Source organism: Engystomops pustulosus, chromosome 1, assembly GCF_040894005.1.
Source record: "Engystomops pustulosus chromosome 1, aEngPut4.maternal, whole genome shotgun sequence".
Taxonomy (NCBI): domain Eukaryota; kingdom Metazoa; phylum Chordata; class Amphibia; order Anura; family Leptodactylidae; genus Engystomops; species Engystomops pustulosus.
Window position 1 is genome coordinate 11951514 of NC_092411.1, and position 20117 is coordinate 11971630.

At 45.6% G+C, this 20117-nt stretch overlaps 1 protein-coding gene across 2 annotated transcripts in view; it reads right to left on the reverse strand.

The window, feature by feature from the left end:
- MYO5B (myosin VB) overlaps window positions 1-20117 on the reverse strand; it is a 164277-nt gene that overhangs the window by 42451 nt on the left and 101709 nt on the right. For both annotated transcript variants that reach the window (XM_072133253.1, XM_072133259.1), the window contains exons 8-14: window positions 16926-17033; window positions 12364-12473; window positions 10377-10642; window positions 6259-6340; window positions 5608-5748; window positions 3884-4006; window positions 1220-1303 (exon numbers count right to left, since the gene is read on the reverse strand). In XM_072133253.1, coding sequence (XP_071989354.1) covers window positions 1220-1303; window positions 3884-4006; window positions 5608-5748; window positions 6259-6340; window positions 10377-10642; window positions 12364-12473; window positions 16926-17033 — 914 coding nt within the window. The remainder of the gene's footprint in view (window positions 1-1219; window positions 1304-3883; window positions 4007-5607; window positions 5749-6258; window positions 6341-10376; window positions 10643-12363; window positions 12474-16925; window positions 17034-20117) is intronic.

Genomic DNA, 20117 nt, shown 5'->3' on the forward strand with positions numbered 1-20117 from the left:
GCCGGGGGTCAGGGGGAGCAGAGCCGTAGTCAGTGGACAAGTCGAGGTCAGGACAAGCAGAGCTGTGGTCAGTGGACAAGCCAAGGTCAGTGGACAAGCCGGGGTCAGGGCAAGCAGGGCTGTGGTCATTGGAAAAGCCGGGGGCCAGTGGAAAAGCCGGGGGTCAGTGGAAAAGCCGGGGGTCAGGGGGGAAAGCCGGGGGTCAGGGGGAAAGCCGGGGGTCAGGGGGAAAGCCGGGGGTCAGGGGGAAAGCCGGGGGTCAGGGGGAGCAGAGCCGTAGTCAGTGGACAAGTCGAGGTCAGGACAAGCAGAGCTGTGGTCAGTGGACAAGCCAAGGTCAGTGGACAAGCCGAGGTCAGGGCAAGCAGGGCTGTGGTCAGTGGACAAGCGAGGTCAGGGCAAGAATAATTTATCCATAATCAAGGCTAGGTAAAAGATGCTTATGTCAAACACAGGTACTTTATTGTTCCCACCGGGATAGGGGCCTCTAATGATCCTGGGTATGGTACCACTGGCCATGCAGACACAGATAACACAACTAGTGCTAAAAATTGGTAGCGACCAGACAGGGCTAGTAGGAAGATGAAGTCAATGGCTGGAGGAGGTCGGGTAAATACTCTGGACCAGTGGGAATTTCAGAAATGTAAGAAATAAGTTAGTGACTTAAATCACTTTATAAGATGTTAAACCTCCTGTAACAAACTCTCAGTCACATAGGTGGATGGCTCATTATATCCCTAGTCATGTGATGTCACCTCGATGCACGGTTCCTTATATCCCTGGTCATGTGATGTAACACAGGTGCATGGCTTGTTATATCCATCACATGATCAGGGAAATAACGAGACGTGCACCTGTGTGACATCACATGACCAGGGATATAACGAGCCGTGCACCTGTGTGACATCACATGACCAGGGATATAACGAGCCGTGCACCTGCGTGACATCACATGACCATGAATCAGTGTTTATCCACAGTAAGTGAACAATGAAGCTTCCTAGAATGACAGTAAGCAGAGATCTAGAAAATTGATACAGAAAATATTTTTGAAAACTGTATAACTTTTTATTACTCAAAAAAAACTATCAATTGTCACCGATAGCGGACAACCCCTTTAACCCCTTGACGTAAATCAAAATGTTCTTGTTCACGGACAGCAAGCAGACATATTAAACGTGTGAGAAATTGATACAAAATGTACATGATACATTCTTACCTTACTGGCTTTCAGGATATTGATCTGCTCTTCATACACTGTATCCCGATTCTTCTCCAGGAATCCATCGCACTGGTATTCCACCTATGGAACATATAGATGGAAGATGTGTCACAATGGGGGGGGGGGGGATCGCGTTTTTCCGTCGGGTTACCCGAATATTACCGGTTTTCGCCGATTTTCCCTGGATTGCCCCGGGTTTTGGTGCACACAATAGGATTGTGGCGCATCAGCGCCGGCATGCACACGACAGAAATGGGGGGGGGGGGTGTCCGTCATTAAGCCTGACGGATTCGGAAAGACCGCCATATTTTTTTAAAAAGTGTCGCTTGACACGCACTTACCTGCACCCAGCAACGGATCGTGAACACCAGTGAACTCCGATGGACTTCAGCGGAGCAGCGACACCTAGTGGACATCGGGCGCACTACCTTAGTGAATCGCCCGAAGACCCACTCCTCCACAGAGAGGACCTTAGTGAATCCCGGCAGACCCGAATCCTCGTAGGGCAACGCGCTGCTGGATCACGACAGGACCGGGTAAGTAAATCTGCCCCAATGAGCACTGGGGCAGGTACAGGCCCAATCTCATATTTTTTACAATTCCAACCTAAAACCTAACAGAAAGTCTTGTACTCTAATATACGCAACCAGGAAAGCGCAAATCACTACGTGGTCACTCAGATCCGAAAATTACGTTCTCCACCGTTCCCTTCTGTTTTTAAAGGTCAGGCTGCCTACAGCTCAATATCCAATATCATTGTACCAGATCATTGTGCCAAAATATTGTCTGTGACCTTCTCAGAGTACAGAGTCATAAGTGGGCGCTGCGGGGGAACCCGATGGGGCATCATTTGTAATTATATCCAAATAAGTAAAGGAAATCATCGAGCTCAGCGACTGGATAATATACCGCCATCTACTGCTGCTCAACACATAGGGGCACATTTACTTACCCAGGTCTGTCCCGATCCAGCAGCACGTTGTCTGACGCTGATTCGGGTCTGCCGGGATTCACTAAGGTCGTGCGTCCGATATCCAGCAGGTGTCGTTACTGCGCCGAGGTCCACCGGAGTTCACCTTCTTGTTCCTGGTGCATGTAAGTGCGTGTCTTGCGACACAAATCGGTTTTCCCGAATCCGTCGGGTTGTCGGACGGACACGCCCCCCGATTTCCGTTGCGTGAATGCCGGTGCCACAATCCGATCGCGTGCGACAAAAACCCGGGGCAATTCGGTGCAAAACAGCGCAAATCGGAAATATTCAGGAAAACCTGATGGAATCGCGGCCGCAGGGCCCTTACTCAATGAGCCCCATAATATATCATCTATGTGGTCAGATCTTCTCCATGCTCTATACAATGTAAATGTGACAGTAAAATGTATCTCAGTGGATATCATACTACTGAGGGACTTAAAAGGAGTTCAAAGCAAAGAGCACAGAGCACAGCAGTGTGAGGACATGCCCCCAGTGCACTTCAGGAATATGAATCCATATTTCACACTCCTGCTGCTACGAACAACATACACAAAGGTATGATTGGACATTTCTCCAAAAACAAATCCTAATAATATATGCAGAGAGCACAGAGCACAGCAGTGTAAAGACACAACCTCAGTTTACTCCGAGAAGCCACAATCCTGGATTATAAATCCATATATCACAGTCCTGCTGCTATGAACAACATACACAAAAGTATGATAACACATCTCTACAGGGACAATACTTAACACTATATACAGAGAGCACAGCAGTGTGAGGACACGCCCCTAGTGCACTTAGAGAAGCTACAATCCTGGAACATATATCCATATCTTACAGTCCTGCTGCTACTAGCAACACACACAAAGTAATGATTACACAGCTCTCCAGGGGCAATGCCTAACACTGTCTGCAGTGAGCACTGGACACAGCAGTGTGAGGACATGCCCCCACAAGTGCACTTGGAGAAGTTACAAATCCTGGATTAAAAATCCACATTTCACAATTCTGCTGCTACTAACAACACACACAACACACCCAAAAGTATGATTACACAGGTCTCCAAGGACATTACCTAACAATATCTGCACAGAGCACAGCAGTGTGAGGACATGCCCTCCCAGTACAATCCTGGAATATAAATAAATATTTCACAGTCCAGCTGCTACTTACAACAAACACATAAGTCGGAATGAACATCTCTCGAGGGGCAATAACCAACACTGCTTGCAGTCTGCATGGTACAGATACATTCCCTTTATTCAGCAACTATATATTATACATTGGAGGTCTCTCCTGCTTATACTTTATCAAAAATATTACATTTTCAGGATGTTTGGAACCTTATTTTCTAAAACAGAGCTCCAAATCCTCTGAACAGAGTTAAAACACAAAATGCTGGCTGCCTGCAGCTACCACTAGAGGGAGAATTCTACATAGAGGGATAGACAAGTAAACCAGTCTGCAATGAGCTCATAATCTCCCCCTAGTGGTGGCTGCAGGTAGCCAGAACATCTATGCAGTGGATTTGGAGCTCTGCATAAAAAAAACAAACAACAAATCATAAAGATGCAAAGAAAGTAATCACTGCAGAATATTGACCTGCGGATGACACTGAGGAGATACAATGACATAACTGATGATAGTGACGGGATTGTGCTGATCCGTAGGGAGACATCACTTACCATGTCAGCAAAGTGCGTGACAATGAAAGAGATATTAGACATCCGAGGTTTCTTAAAGTGCTGACTGCTGCCATGCCGGTCGTACAACTTCTGTGCCCAGTTCTTGTCTGTGCCTTTAGGGACCTGAAGACAAACAGCTACGATAATTACTACTATAGGCTGCCATGTATAGAAGCTGCAAAGCTGTGCCAGTGCTACTTGACCTTAAACTCTCTATATAATATAATATAAATATTCAAGCAGCATTGTTATTTATTACAACTCTTCTTATTATTCTTCTTACAACTCTAGTGTCACCCCCTCATCCTCATAGACTGTAAGCTCTTGTGTCACCCCCTCATCCTCATAGACTGTAAGCTCTTGTGTCACCCCCCTCATCCTCATAGACTGTAAGCTCTTGTGTCATCCCCTCATCCTCATAGACTGTAAGCTCTTGTGTCACCCCTCATCCTCATAGACTGTAAGCTCTTGTGTCACCCCCCTCATCCTCATAGACTGTAAGCTCTTGTGTCACCCCCTCATCCTCATAGACTGTAAGCTCTTGTGTCACCCCCTCATCCTCATAGACTGTAAGCTCTTGTGTCACCCGCTCTTCCTCATAGACTGTAAGCTCTTGTGTCACCCCCTCATCCTCATAGACTGTAAGCTCTTGTGTCACCTCCTCATCCTCATAGACTGTAAGCTCTTGTGTCACCCCCTCATCCTCATAGACTGTAAGCTCTTGTGTCACCCCCTCATCCTCATAGACTGTAAGCTCTTGTGTCCTCCCTCATCCTCATAGACTGTAAGCTCTTGTGTCACCCCCTCATCCTCATAGACTGTAAGCTCTTGTGTCACCCCTCATCCTCATAGACTGTAAGCTCTTGTGTCACCCCTCATCCTCATAGACTGTAAGCTCTTGTGTCACACCCTCATCCTCATAGACTGTAAGCTCTTGTGTCACCCCCTCACCCTCATAGACTATAAGCTCTTGTGTCACCTCCTCATCCTCAGACTGTAAGCTCTTGTGTCACCTCCTCATTCTCATAGACTGTAAGCTCTTGTGTCACTCCTCATCCTCATAGACTGTAAGCTCTTGTGTCACCCCCTCATCCTCATAGACTGTAAGCTCTTGTGTCACCCCCTCATCCTCATAGACTGTAAGCTCTTGTGTCACCCCCTCATCCTCATAGACTGTAAGCTCTTGTGTCACCTCCTCATCCTCATAGACTGTAAGCTCTTGTGTCACCCCTCATCCTCATAGACTGTAAGCTCTTGGGAGCAGGGCCCTCATCCCTATTGTTCCATAAGACTGTTATTATTCTGTAATGTTTTATTTTATTTGTATATGTTTCCCCCATAATCTGTAAAGTGCTACGGAATACGATTATTATTGCTTGTAAGATCTCAGCTATTAGTCAGTGAATGGAAACCTCTGAAGGTCTGAGCAACTCAAAACTCTGAAACAGAAATAATGGTGATATAAAAGAGCTCTAAACAAGACTGAGAAAATAGGCTTATGGTCAGGGGATGCACCAGCCATGAGGGGAGTTGAGCCTCTTGCCTCAGACTGCACCTCCTGCAGAAAAATGGGGGAGCAGCATCAGGGGCTTTAAGGTTTTTCTCTAGATTCGGCACCAGAATAAGGGTAACTTTACCAACAGTCTGCAAGCATATGCAATGGTCTGCAGGATTTCTGCTGCTACATTCATTGACAGAAATGGCCACTTACTGTCCAGACTCACCTTACACTCCTCATCCAGAAGGTCCAGAATTCCAAGTTTGGCCTCAATCAGGTCAATGCAGGGCTGGTTATCATAGAAGTCAATGAGGGTCCAGGGGATCTGCTCCTTCATGTATTCCTCCTGCTCCAGTTTGAACACGTGCTGCAAGGAGAACAGAGACTGAAGTGCTAAAACCCACAGGCTGCTGCTGGCTTCATCGGAACGGTGTCTCGTATGGAGGATGTTAGGAGCACAGCAGTGTGAGGACCCCTTATAGTGCCACTTTGAGAGGCTACAAACTTGGAATGTTAATAGATATATCACAGTCCTGCTGCTACTAACAACAAACACAAAGGTCTGATTACACATCTCTCCGAGGACAATACCTAACACTGGCTGCAGAGAGCTAAGAGCACAGCAGTGTGAGGAAAAGGCCCCTGTGCACTTAGATAAAAGTACAATACTAGAATATAAAGCCTTCTTTTACAGTCCTGCTGCTACTAAAAACATACATAAGGTATGATTACACATATCTCCAGGGACAATACCTAACACTGGCTGCAGAGAGCACAGAGCACAGCAGTGTGAGGAAACAGTACAGTGCATTTAGATAAAGTACAATACTATAATATAAATCTGGGGGTTAAGGAGAGGAGTCTGGAGCCGACATACTGAGTTAAACTGCTGCTGTAGCTTCTCGTTGGCATAGTTGATGCAGAATTGTTCAAAGCTGTTTATTTCGAACGTCTCGAACCTGCAGAGGAAGAGGAAAAGAATCAGTTCAGCTTTTCCATAACCCTGAAAGACAGCAGTTTCATTGGAACCCAGTGAAGTGGGGTGCTGACCGTTACCCAGCTTTCCAAACACACTGACCAGCAAGTCTGCCCATCAATACATTGCTGCAGACAAGGAGGACCTCATTTACTGCATGTATGTAGATGTCTATACAAGTTGGTTGTCTACTGGTTAGCAATAGTGCCACATATCATATAGTGGCTGTGCTTGGTATTGCAACTCGACTATATTTACTGGCAGTGAAGCTGCAGCCAGACCATTTGAGCAATAAAAATGCCGTCACTCCAAGCAGATAACTGGCCGGATATCTTGTTTTCTGACCTTTGCTCATCTGAAAACTACTAGAACTATCACACCGGGGCAGCATTCAGGGACAGCAGGAACTTATACCTAATAAATGGTCAGTAAAATCCCCATATACGGCTATACTGTAGTATGGCTGTGTATGGTAGAATCAATCAGACAACTTAGGGTTAAAGTACAATAGGGCGTTGGAAAAATAGTAAAAAAAAAGATTTTTTTTTGAAAAGTTAAAATGTAAAAAAAAAAACATAAAAATTCAAATCAAATCTCTAGAACTGGTATAAAAATAAACAGTAAAACTTATAAACATGTTAGGTATCGCTGCTTCAATAACGGTTATTCACTGCGTGTAATCCCGTCATGGCCCTCACACAGCTCTTTACTTTGAAAAATAAAAAGTTATAGATTTTTGGAGGAGGGGAGTAAAAAATGGGAATGCAAAAACAAAAAAAAGGGCCTGGGTCATTAATGGGTTAACAGCAGCACAGCAGGCTGGCGATAACTCCTTCCTTTGAGGCTAGCAGGGCTGTGGAGATAATGGGGCAGATTTACTTACCCGGCCCATTCGCGATCCAGCGGCGCGTTCTCTGCGCTGGATTCGGGTCCGGCCGGGATTTATTAAGGCAGTTCCTCCGCCGTGCACCAGGTGGCGCTGCTGCGCTGGAGAGCATCGGAACGCACTGGAATACACCGAGCCGGGCTGAGTGAAGGTAAGTGCAATTTTCGAGACACATTTTTTTTTTAAATGCGGCGTTTTTTCCGAATCAGTTGGGTTTTCGTTCGGCCACGCCCCCGATTTCCGTCGCGTGCATGCCGGCGCCAATGCGCCACAATACGATCGCGTGCGCCAAAAACCCGGGGAAATACAGGGAAAATCGTCGCAAATCGGAAATATTCGGGTAACACATCAGGAAAACGCGGATCGGGCCCTTAGTAAATGACCCCCATTGAGCGCCATTGGCTTGCAGGAATGTCAGTAAACCGGTGGTCAGCTTCACTGGGAATCATCTCCTATGAAGCCAGATGGGCTCTGCTACATCAGCAGCAAGATAGCAATAACTGTGGTAGCAGCACACAGAGACACATTCAGAAGAACAGAGTGTCAGAAGGAGAACTAATCTCTAGAATGAGACTAAGAGTCAAAACGAAATGACCCAGAAGTCTGGGACAGAGAAAGAATTTATCATCTCTATGTTCTGGGACTTTCCAGGGTGCCAGCCAATCATGAGCCTGATAACCTGCAGGAAGATACATGTAACATTTATCTGATAAATACAACATTTAAGCCTTTCAGGTTAACAGATACAAAATAACAAATCACAATTCACTGCAATGCCCCATTTCTGCCACTTGGTGGTTGTGTGGCACTAGGATGCAGCTTAACCAATGGAATGATTAAAGGGATCCTGAATGTGGATGAGGCCTTTAAATAAATGGCTTTAACTTAAGATATGGCTTTTTAAAAACTGAAGTCCCCCTTTAATTATTGCGCAAGCTACAAGTTCCTAACAGGATCACTCCTGGTAACTTTCAGTCGATATAGGTGTCACAACCTGTGCAGATAATGATACGGATACAGCAAACCTGCCCCCCATTTATAGCTTATATCGATAGGTACAGGTATGTATTTGTATGTATTAAATTTGCAAAATAAATAAGGTCAATAATCCCCCCCCAAACAATCGCTCCGAGCCCCAGGAGTGTATAACAATCCTGTATAATCCTCCCTCACCGCTGTGGTGCAATATTAAGCTGCTTTACATTTTTTCCCTTAGTTTTCTAAAAAAAAATTAAAAAGTTTTCATTGTGTGCAGTGCGCTCAGGCGATGGCCGCACTCGGTGCTGAAAATACTAATTGTCCTATTATAAGTGAGGGAAAGCGTCCATTCATCTGTTCTGAGACTCCATAATCTCGGAGGACAATTAAGGAGACGCAATGCGCCTGTCGGAGGCTTCTCCGAGCAGCGGCGCCGAATTGTGCAGAAGATTCACATTATCCGATCATTTACGTCCTGGGGCCCGAAGCAACGCAGCACCGAAATAATGATACCGCCCCCCTGCTAGACCCCATACATCATCCCAATACTGGAGACAGGATACCGCAAGGGGAGGGGAAACCACAAATATTCCTATTCTGACCCCACAAATGTCACATTTTCCTGGATCAATTGAACTTGGTAAAGAAATTCTCTATAGTGCTGTGTATACAGTTAATCATTTGTCTCTATGGTTACAGACTACAAACAAACCCTGAATGTAGTCTGATCCAGTAATTATATGCTAAAGAAGTTGACTGTAGGGTCAGTAATTATTGACTATTTATGACCCTTTACTTTAAAGGAAACCTACCACTTGAAGTGGCAGGTTTCCGATGGAAATACCGGGCACCAGCTCAGGGTGAGCTGGTGCCGGAGCTGATTTTTGTTAGTGTTTTAAACCGCGGTACCGCGGTTTAAAACACTTTTTAAACTTTATAGCCGGCGCAGGGAGGTACACGCTCGGCGCTTACCATGCACGCGGCTACATAGGAAGTGAAGGAGAGCCGCGCGCATGGTAAGCGCCGGCTATAAAGTTTAAAAAGTGTTTTAAACCGCGATACCGCGGTTTAAAACACTAACAAAAATAAGCTCCGGCACCAGCTCACCCTGAGCTGGTGCTCGGTATTTTCTTCTGAAACCTGCCACTTCAAGTGGTAGGTGTCCTTTAAAGGAAATCTCCCATCAAAATCCATCCTGATAAACCAGGGACATTACTGATAGATCCAGGCACCGGGACTGTGGTATCTTCTTATATTTCTTATCCATGTCCTCTTTCCTTCCAAAATCAACTTTTAAAATTATGCTAATGAGTGTTATCAGGGCCCCCTCCAAGCTGCAGATTCACAGACTGTTACACTGTGCAGGGGCACTTCCCCCTCCTATTTGTGAGAGATAACAACAGAAAGAGATAACGGAGCAAGGGGAAGAAGAGACAGTGTAATAGCCAGTGAAGCTGCAGCATGAATAGGTTCTGGTAACACCTCCAGAGAACGTCATGCTCATTAGTATAACATAAAAAGTTGATTTTATTAGGAAGGAGGCCACGGATAACAAATATAAGAAGATTTACACGGTTTACTGTGACTGATTTTGATGTTAGATTTCCTTTAATTGACTGAAACCATAGGTGTAACATGAGGCCACTGCTTAAGCACTTTGGCTTAGTGGTTAGCATTACAGCCTTGCAGTGCTGGGGTCCTGGGTTCAAGTCCCACCCAGGTCCACATCTGCAGAGAGTTTATATGTTCTCTCTGTGTTTGCGTGGGTTTCCTCCGGTTTCCTCCCACACTCCAAAACATACTGGTAGGTTGATTAGATTGTGAGCCCCATTGGGGACAGGGGCCAATTTGACATGCTTTGTGCAGCGCTGCGTAATCTGTGTGCGCTATATAAATAAAGAATTATTATTATTATTAGTATAGCAAAAATTATTAAAGGGAATGAATGGAGTATCAAACTGCAGGTTCAACCTGCCTCTCCATCAATTCAATGGAACAGGACCCCAACTCTCATAATTGAGGTTGTGGTGGTCAGACCCCACTTATCACCAGGTAGATAGAGGCCAAGATTAAAGGTCAATCCCTTTAATCCTTTCTGTCTCCTTTGTTTAATAACCTACAGACATGTAGAAGAAGCAGCATAGATGGCTCTTACCCGTATATATCTAGCACCCCGATAAAGGAGTGCTGCTTGCTGGTGGTGTGCAGAGCCTTGTTCACATGTTGCACTATCCAGTTGAAGAGCTGGGCGTAGATGTGCTTGGCCAGAGCGTTCCTGGCGTTGACCGCTTGCTGGACTGACATGTTCTTCACGTAAGTCTCTGACGTGGTGACCAGTTTGCGGTGGCACAGCCAATGCTCCATCTGGTCGTGCTCCACCCCAAGCAAGGAGCAGAAGTGGTTCAGATGCTCGTCTCCTTTCTGGTGAATAGGGAAGAGAAGAGGGATGGATGATGGTATAGAAAATACATAGAAGAATGTATACTGAACAACTGAAGATACAGTATGCATCTGTAGAGTTTACATGACCTGGGAAGTTTGGACACTGGAAATGAACAATGTAAATTTTCACCGGTGTCTGCGGGACCATCACTGGTGGCTTGCAGGGTTACGGTCCATAGATGTGATACCACTAGGTGTCAGTACAGGTTTTCGGCTCTATTGTATGTAGATTTACTTACTTGGTTCATTCGCGATCCAGCGTTGCGTTCTCCGACGCTGATTCGGGTTCTGCCGGGATTCACTAAGGTCGTGCGCCCGATGTCCACTAGGTGTCGCTGCTGCACCGAGGTCCGCTGGAATTCACCTCCTTCGTTCCGGTGTATGCGAGTGCTATTTTTGTGACAAATTTTTTTTTTTTTCAATTCTGTGGTTTTTCCGAATCCGTCGGGTTTTCCAACGGCCACGCCCCCCCATTTCTGTCGCGTGAAAGTCGGCACTGATGCGTCACAATCCAATCGCGTGCGCCAAAATCCTGTGGCAATTCGGCGCAAAACGGAAATATTCCGGAAACCCCACGTAAGTGCGGCGTTCGGACCCTTAGTAAATGAGCCCCATAGTGTCTACAAGTCATGAGGCTGCGAAACAATCACCGGTGACTGCGGGACAATCACCGGAGGCTGCGGGACAATCTCCAATGGCAGCGGGACAATCACCGGAGGCTGCGGGACCATCACCGGGTCCAATACCACTAGGTGTCAGTACAGGTTTTCTGCACCAATGTATATATTGGGGTACATTTATTTACTCGTCCCTGTGCGGTCCCCAACGAGAATGCACCAGCTTTCACTTACATCGTGCGCCCGATATCCTGCATGTGTCGCTTCACCGCTCAGGTCCGCCGAAGTTCGTCTTCTTCTTCCTGGTGCATGTAAGTGCTGGGGCTTGCGACACAATTTAAATGTTAAATCCCGCGCTCAGTCCGAATCAGTCGGACCATCCGACAGCCACGCCTCCCGATTTGTGCTGCAGGAAAGCCAGCGCCAAAATCAGATCGCGTGTGCCAATATCCCCTGCTAAATGCGGTGCAAATCGGAAATAGTCGGAATATCCAACGATAGTGCGGTCCGCGGACCCTTAGTCAATGAGCCCCTTTGTGTCTACAAGTCATCAGAACTGCAGCAATTAATGGAGCAGCTCCATCAGGTCAATCCTGTTACGGCCTGTAACAATGATGTAAGTGAGTGGAGCCATTAATGAATTAGTCAATGCGTATCTGCATCAATGCACCGTATAGCACCGCTGGCTGCAGCAGAGCCGCTCGTCACTCAGTTCAATGAGGCTTGGATAATAGATTGGGCAAATGGACAGCATCCGCAGGCGATGGATCTCCATCTACACTAGTCATATTCATTTCTACATTGGCCAATAACATTGGGGTCTCCCACAGGTGTAGACCCCCTTCCCAATGATGCAAAAGACATGAATTTGTAAGTCCCTGTGTATAGCGGTGTTATACGGCTTATTTTACTATCATCCTTTGAACTATTCTTCCCTGGGGCTTTCAGGTCTCTAGTGGTTCTAGATTTTCCGATTTGGTTCTCTGTAGATTTTCTTGTATCCCCTGACTAGCATTGGTACATAATGTAATGTACAGCTAATGGCCCATTCTATAATGGAAGTGATTCCAGAATATTCCTTACCGAGCAGCTGCTGGACTCCCCGTCCCGCTCTGAGACGATCTCTATGTTCCCCAGGTGCAGAATGGAGGCTATGATCTTAAAGATACTCATCTGATGCGACTCCTTCACTCCTGGCGAGATACAAACACATCATATACAGTATAATAACATAGGATGGGAAGTGGTAACTCTTATCAGAGCCCTGTCTGTCTTATGACAAGAGGTCAATTATTATAACTATTGGCTTATTGTCCACTTCCAAATCCTGGCGCGAGTTCAGACGCAGGCGCAGTGAAGCAAGGAGGGCAGACCTCTGCTTCCCTATGCGCATTGAGGATCCTAGAGGATTCAAGGACTTCCGTTACCTGGAGTTTCAGAAATAGGGCCACCGAGACAGGTAAGGTAACAAGGTTTATGACCCTCACCTCCAAATGCATGAAGCTATGCTCAGGGACTCCAAACCTACTGACAGGTTCCCTTTAACCAAATAGGAAATAGAAAGCAAGACGCCGCCCTCTAAGGTAGACCAACATATGATATCAATATACCGTCACCGCACCTCAGGTGGGGGTTCCCTTTTAGGGACAGGAGTGCCGGAGTCTACAAGGAGGTCCAATTACATGTTGCGATATCCTCCACTGGAAGAAACGCTGTGGCAGTGATGGCGAACCTATGGCACTGGTGCCAGAGGTGGCACTCAGAGCCCTTTCTGTGGGCACTCAGGCCATCAGCCCAGGACAGAGTTCACCAAACAGGACCAAATCCATTAAATTTTCCCACAGTCACAGGCAACTTATAAGATGTTGCTTTTAGCACTATTTTACAGCGACACTTCATTGACTGTTTGGAACTGCTTGAAAAGTGAGAAGGTGTTGACAGAACTGCATTATCTTTGGAGCTCATCCTGCTGGACCTAACATTCTTCCTGTACAGAGAGACCCGGGAGGGAAGCTACAATGATAGTCTGAATTTGCCCTCCTTCTTTCAACTGTATTGATGGCCTCAGGGGGGGCGATACAATTAAAGAAGTGGAAGAACTGGTAGCAATAAGTTACTGCTTAAAATGGCACGTTGGCACTTCACGGAAAATAACTGGACTTTGGTTGTAGTTTGGGCACTCGGTCTCTAAAAGGTTTGCCATCACTGCGCTGTGGGATCCGCATTATAAGACCCATTTCTGTCTTTATATGAAAGACAGGTCTTTATATGATAAGGTGGTACAGTACACAGTTTTACCCCACTAAACTACTAGTCCCCTCAGGTCATGGATGAAATGTCCTTTCTAGAATTCCATCTTTTAGGTGAAATCTCAGCCTTTTACCTATAAATAAATCTCCCCCAAATATGACTCATTTTCACATGAGATGAGTCAAGTTTATTGGGAACAGGAGCAGTGCCACTTTAGAAGCCCCTTTATTCTGTTCTATAGCACCTGGAAACATGCTGATAATTGAAGCTAAGATCTTTGAGATCACATCAGGCGTGGCTTTTTGAGCAACAGAACCAGGGATACAGGCAGCTAAAGTAATAGAGATCCAGTTTCTGCCTATTTTTTTTGCTGCCTTCCCGTCCAGTTCTGTATATCACAGAAGGTGATCGGAAAGATGAGATTCGTATCTTTAATTTGACACATAAAGCACGTTTCTAGGTGCTACAGAACAGAAGATAGAGGCGTCTGAAGGGACACTACAAAGAACATTACATCCCCTACCTGAGAGGGCTGGTAGTTTAGTGGGGTTAAACCTGCTGATAGGTTCTCTTTAGTAAGGTCATATGTATTAGGATCAAAAGTGACTTCTCAAAATAAGCTCAGTCTGTGGTATGAGGGGGATTACAACACAAGGATCCAATGTATCCCAGATCCCAATGACCGGCACTCTCCATCACCTAACGTCTTGTAAATACTTGATTTGAAGAATAAAACTTCATAAGGAGTGAACCAGCCGTCCTCCAAAAGATCAGCGCCTATCGTCCCATATCAGGAGGCGGACGCTCAGATACACAGTGTCAGACGCCTCCAGCTCATACACTTTGTGCCTCAGTCGTCCATCTGTTCTGTATTTTACATGTCCCATAAAAGCCCCGTGGCTGATGGCGTCCACCGCTGGTTAGATACAAGGTGACAATGTCACTTGTAAAATGCACAAAATGCTGTATGTAAACACACATAATTCTGCTACTATCCCGTTCATGATGTGAAAGGAGCTGTATACACAAAACGACAACATATTTCATTATAAAAGGTTAGTTTGCTAAATTGTTTCATTCTGAATTTTACATATTTTAGATCAAAAATAGTTTGGATATTGTAAGTATCATTTGAGAAACTGATATTTTAGCAGGAGAAAGATCCCTAAGCCATAACATTTAGGTTGGTAGAGGACTTGTTTTTTGCAGGATGATTTGTAGTTTTTAGTTGTATCATTCTGAGTTGAATATTTTTTTGCGTTTGCCCCCATATACTGACAGCCATCCTATGAGGCACAACCTCGAAAAGGGGTAACACAGTGGTCCCGAACGTGTGTCAAAGTGAACTCCCTTCCTTCATCTAACCCCCTACATGCTATAGCCCAAACTGACCAAAGCATTCATTGAGTTAATTAACCAGGATGAGATCTAGCTTTGATCACAGCCATTCAAAGTTTCAGCTGAAACTCTTAAAGGCATGGGCACAAGTCATGGACTACACCTAGTGGATAAGGGCCTGATATCTGGCAGTCCAATCACTGTCCAAGAGACAGTTCTGGCAGTCTCTGCGATCAGTGGAGGGATCTATAGGCACAGTGTAGTGGACATGCCGGAGTGCTACAGCCCATTCTTATCAATGGCATAGCCACTACACACCGGATGGAGCCATTCGCTTCCATAGTGTGGAGCCAGAGCTGATTGGTGGTGGAGCCACGTGTCGGACTGCCACCGATAACCAATCCGACAAAACAGGACATTGGTATAAAAATTCACATAAAACCCCTTTAAGGAACAGCCATCATTGCCATATGGGCACATCGCAAAGCAGGGAGGGGTTAAAAAGGCACCCCCTCTCCCCCCCACACCTTCTAAATGGAAAATGGAAAAGAGACATCAAACTGGAGCAAAGTGAATATTGAAAAATTGATTATAACAGGAGCTTCCGTCCATGCAACGGCGTCTTCCATCATCGCTGACATTTTCCAATCAGCGCTCGCTGGTAAATGCGCTAACGTAAGACAAACAGTTTGCTGAACGCTGTCTAATTAGCTGGCGTCATTATCCGGGTTATAAATTCTCCTCGGGAGAAGAAAGATTAAAGTTTCCTTTAAGAAACAAAATGCAACAAATTGCGGCCTCCGAGTGTAAGAGGAGCAACCAACAAGAAGCAACAAAGTAACACGTGAACTGCTGGTCCTACAGCAGACAGAACAGGACGGGAGGGGGTGAGGGGGTGGGGGGGGTCCTGCTGCTGCCAGTTGTCTTACAGTCCATTAAAAGATGTAAGGAGGAAGAGGTATGGCAGATTTATCTGTATATCTCTTTATTTTATCTGAACAAAATGAAAAAGTCATCACTATCATATTAGTGGGGGAATTCCATGGCGGCAGCAGCAGCGCCAATCGGATGCTGCAGTCTGATTCTAGCTACACCTTCCTTGAAGTTGAGGCAGCAAAGCCTAAGAAAGCTATGCAATGGGAGTCCCAGCAGCAAGATGGAGTTAGCTGGAAGCAGAGGGCTCTGTCCACTGTGCTAGTGGCTGTTCCAAGGTACTGCAGCCAAGTTTCATCCATTGAAGTTAATGGGTGATGAACTGCAGTACCTCAGAATGGCCACTGCACAACGGACACAGACTGCCTCTGTGTAGCTGGAGGCTTCTGCAAAAAACTTAGTGATGGGGTGAATCCCCACTGAACCTGTCCTACATAGCGGCCATAAAAATAGTTGAAATCCCTTTTATACAACTTTACTATTCATGACTCAGCCTATACCGTGGCCCTGAATGGGGTCACTGCACAAAGCCAGGGGCAGATGAAGATGGCCATGTATGAAAATTGTGCAAATCTAATTATTAATTGGAATTTACTTCCTTCATATGATACTAGATTCAGGTTATTTGGCAAAAGAGGGGGACCCCTTCTGTCCACATTCAGTTCTGCAGGTTGAGGACCGTTGGAGGACATTCAAAAGATCCTGGTAGGAACCTTATGGAGCATGAGGATATCAAGGCTGGAGGTCCTTCTCTTCATGATCTCTACAGGGCAGTATCCAACTTTATAATCCACTACTGCACAGAGCTCCAGCTAAACGTGGACTGGTGGGGTGCAAGGGAGCAGTCCACTGCCAATCAGATATTGTGGTCCTATCGAAGGAATTAGTGAGTTCTGTTAAGTAAATATTGATAATTACCATATATATGTGCTGAAAACCCAAACTCGGCTTATACTCGAGTAAAAAAAATATAGGTTTTACCAGGTTTTTGTGGTAAAATTAGGGGCCTCGGCTTATACTTGGGGCGGCTTATACTCGAGTATATACAGTACAAATTGCTGTGTCGCTTCCAAGAAGGTCATGAAACTGACCCAACAGCCATGGCCCTGAAATACATCCCTTACCCAGAAGTGTGAATGCCTGCCTGGTCTTCTCAAAGTCATCGGCGTCATCCACCCCGTCAATGACCGTGTCCCCTCCCTGCGAGGTGTAAAAAAAGTCCTCGGCTTGTGCTAAAATATAAACAAAAACAAGAACAAAAAAGTTATAAGAACAAAAACAATCACTGAGTGTAGTAAACACAGAAATGTCATCATGGCGACTCATATTGTTATCCGGATGGTCTATACATTCCCCAAAAATCTGGAAAATACTGTCCCCTATCTGCAAGACTATAACCTACAGCGTAATACTGATGTATAATACTAACACAAGGAGTTCTAGGCAGGAAGGAGTCACCGTATATATATTTTCCCTGCCCGCGGAGACAGATTCCTCCAGAAATTTCTATTTCTCACCAGAGACGAGGTTTAATTGGTTTAGCCGGAGATGAATAATTGTATCGTTTTATTCCTTTTCGGTTGTTATCTTTTATGTAATTACGGAATTTATCTCATATCGCAGAGAGAAGGTGCGGAGCCTCAGATAAATGGTGATAATGATAGAATACTAGAGAAAGTACACATGGTTCCCCTGTCAGTACTGGACTGGGTTCTTTGGCCCATGCTCCATAAACATCTATAAAAAATACCCTACTAGCCTCCAAATTGGGTTGTCTTCTGCTGGACCTCCAGTGGTGGGTTTGATCCTGGGCCCACCGGAGGATCCTCCGATTCTACGGTGGGCCAGTCTAATGCTAGGATCCTCCGATTCTACGGTGGGCCAGTCTAATGCTAGGATCCTCCGATTCATACGGTGGGCCAATCTAATGCTAGGATCCTCCGATTCATACGGTGGGCCAATCTAATGCTAGGATCCTCCGATTCATACGGTGGGCCAATCTAATGCTAGGATCCTCCGATTCATACGGTGGGCCAATCTAATGCTAGGATCCTCCGATTCATACGGTGGGCCAATCTAATGCTAGGATCCTCCGATTCATACGGTGGGCCAATCTAATGCTAGGATCCTCAGATTCTACGGTGGGCCAATCTAATGCTAGGATCCTCAGATTCTACGGTGGGCCAATCTAATGCTAGGATCCTCAGATTCTACGGTGGGCCCATCTAATGCTAGGATCCTCCGATTCTACGGTGGGCCAATCTAATGCTAGGATCCTCAGATTCTACGGTGGGCCAATCTAATGCTAGGATCCTCCGATTCTACGGTGGGCCAGTCTAATGCTAGGATCCTCCGATTCATACGGTGGGCCAGTCTAATGCTAGGATCCTCCGATTCATACGGTGGGCCAATCTAATGCTAGGATCCTCCGATTCATACGGTGGGCCAATCTAATGCTAGGATCCTCCGATTCATACGGTGGGCCAATCTAATGCTAGGATCCTCAGATTCTACGGTGGGCCAGTCTAATGCTAGGATCCTCAGATTCTACGGTGGGCCAGTCTAATGCTAGGATCCTCCGATTCATACGGTGGGCCAATCTAATGCTAGGATCCTCAGATTCTACGGTGGGCCAGTCTAATGCTAGGATCCTCCGATTCTATGGTGGGCCAGTCTAATGCTAGGATCCTCCAATTCTACGGTGGGCCAGTCTAATGCTATCTACCAACAGTATCCCAAAACTGCAAGGCAGAAGTTGTAACCACTGAGCCACTATTTTATCCTAGTCCTCAAGGCCTTTTGACCACTAGGGCAGGGGGGGGGGAGGGTCAGGATTTATGGAGCAAACATAATGAGGCAGATTTACTTAGGCAGTTCCTCCGACGTCCACCAGGTGTCACTGCTGCGCTGAAGAACATCGGAACGCACTGAAGTTCACCAAGCTATCCTGGGTAAAGGTAAGCGCAAGTCCAGCAACACTTTTTTTTAAAAAAAATGCAGCGGTTTTTCCGAATCCGTCGAGTTTTCGTTCGGCCACGCCCCCCCGATTTCCGTCACATGCATGCCAGCGCCGATGCGCCACAATCCGATCGCGTGCACCAAAATCCCGGGGCAATACAGGGAAAATCGACGCCAATCGTAAATATTCGGGTAACATGTCGGGAGAACGTGAATCGGGCCCTTAGTAAATGACCCCCAATGTATGGTAATGGTAGGTGCACCTAAAGTATCTTGCCCAGTTGTGTTGCAAGTTACGGTGATGGAAAACTGGCCAAAAGTAATCACCATTGGAAAAAAAAAAGGTTCAAGGTAATTTTGCTACATTTATTATGTTCGGCACGGTGCACATGACACTTTAGTGTGGTTTTATTTGTTTTGAATTAAAGGTTACATTTTAGCACAAAAAAAAAACAAAAAAATCACCATTTGGATAATAAAAGTAAAACATTTTAGCAATAGATTTGGGATAAGATTTTTATTGCAGCGAGCTCCTCCCCAGCCTAAGCCCCAGCTTCTTCTCCTACACACTTCCTCTTAGGATACATTAAAACTACTTAAAGAGGTTGTTCCGGAATGTAATGATGACCTAGATTTTGGGTACCCGACAGCCAGCCAATCCGCTATTTGAAGAAGTACTACTATCTCTTCTCAGATCAATGAGGTCTTCTTTATTGGCAACACAATACCCATCAAGTAAAAGTGATTCTTTTTCATAGGTTGTGTCTGGCAACGCAGCTCAGCTATGTTTTATTAAGGGAATTTAACATCAGGATGAACCAGGGACATTACTCATAGATCCAGGCACTGTGACTGTGGTATCTTCTTATATTTTTTATCCATGGCCTCCTTTCTTCTAATATCAACTGTTAAAATTATGGTAATGAGTCAGATGGGCTCTGGGTGTGTTATTAGAACCCCTGTGCTGTAGCTTCAGAGGCTGTTACACTGTGCAGGAGTACTCCTCCCCCTCTCACTGTGTGAGGTTACATAAGGCAGAGTGAAAGCTAAGTGCTAAGGGAGAAGGGCGGAGGACAGACTCTGGTAACGCCTACAGGCCCTTCCGGTCCATTAGCATAATTATAAAAGTTGATTTTAGAAGGAAGGAGGCCAAAGATAAGACATATAAGAAGATACCACAGTCCCGGGGCCTGGATCTATGAGTAATGTCCCTGGTTTATCAGGATGGATTCTGATGGGAGATTTCCTTTAAATGGATCTGAGCTGCTATACCACAAACATCCTGTAGACAAGTATGGCGCTGTGGAGTTATAACTTCCAAATGCAAAATTTAGATCTAGCTTAACAGGGGGTATTGG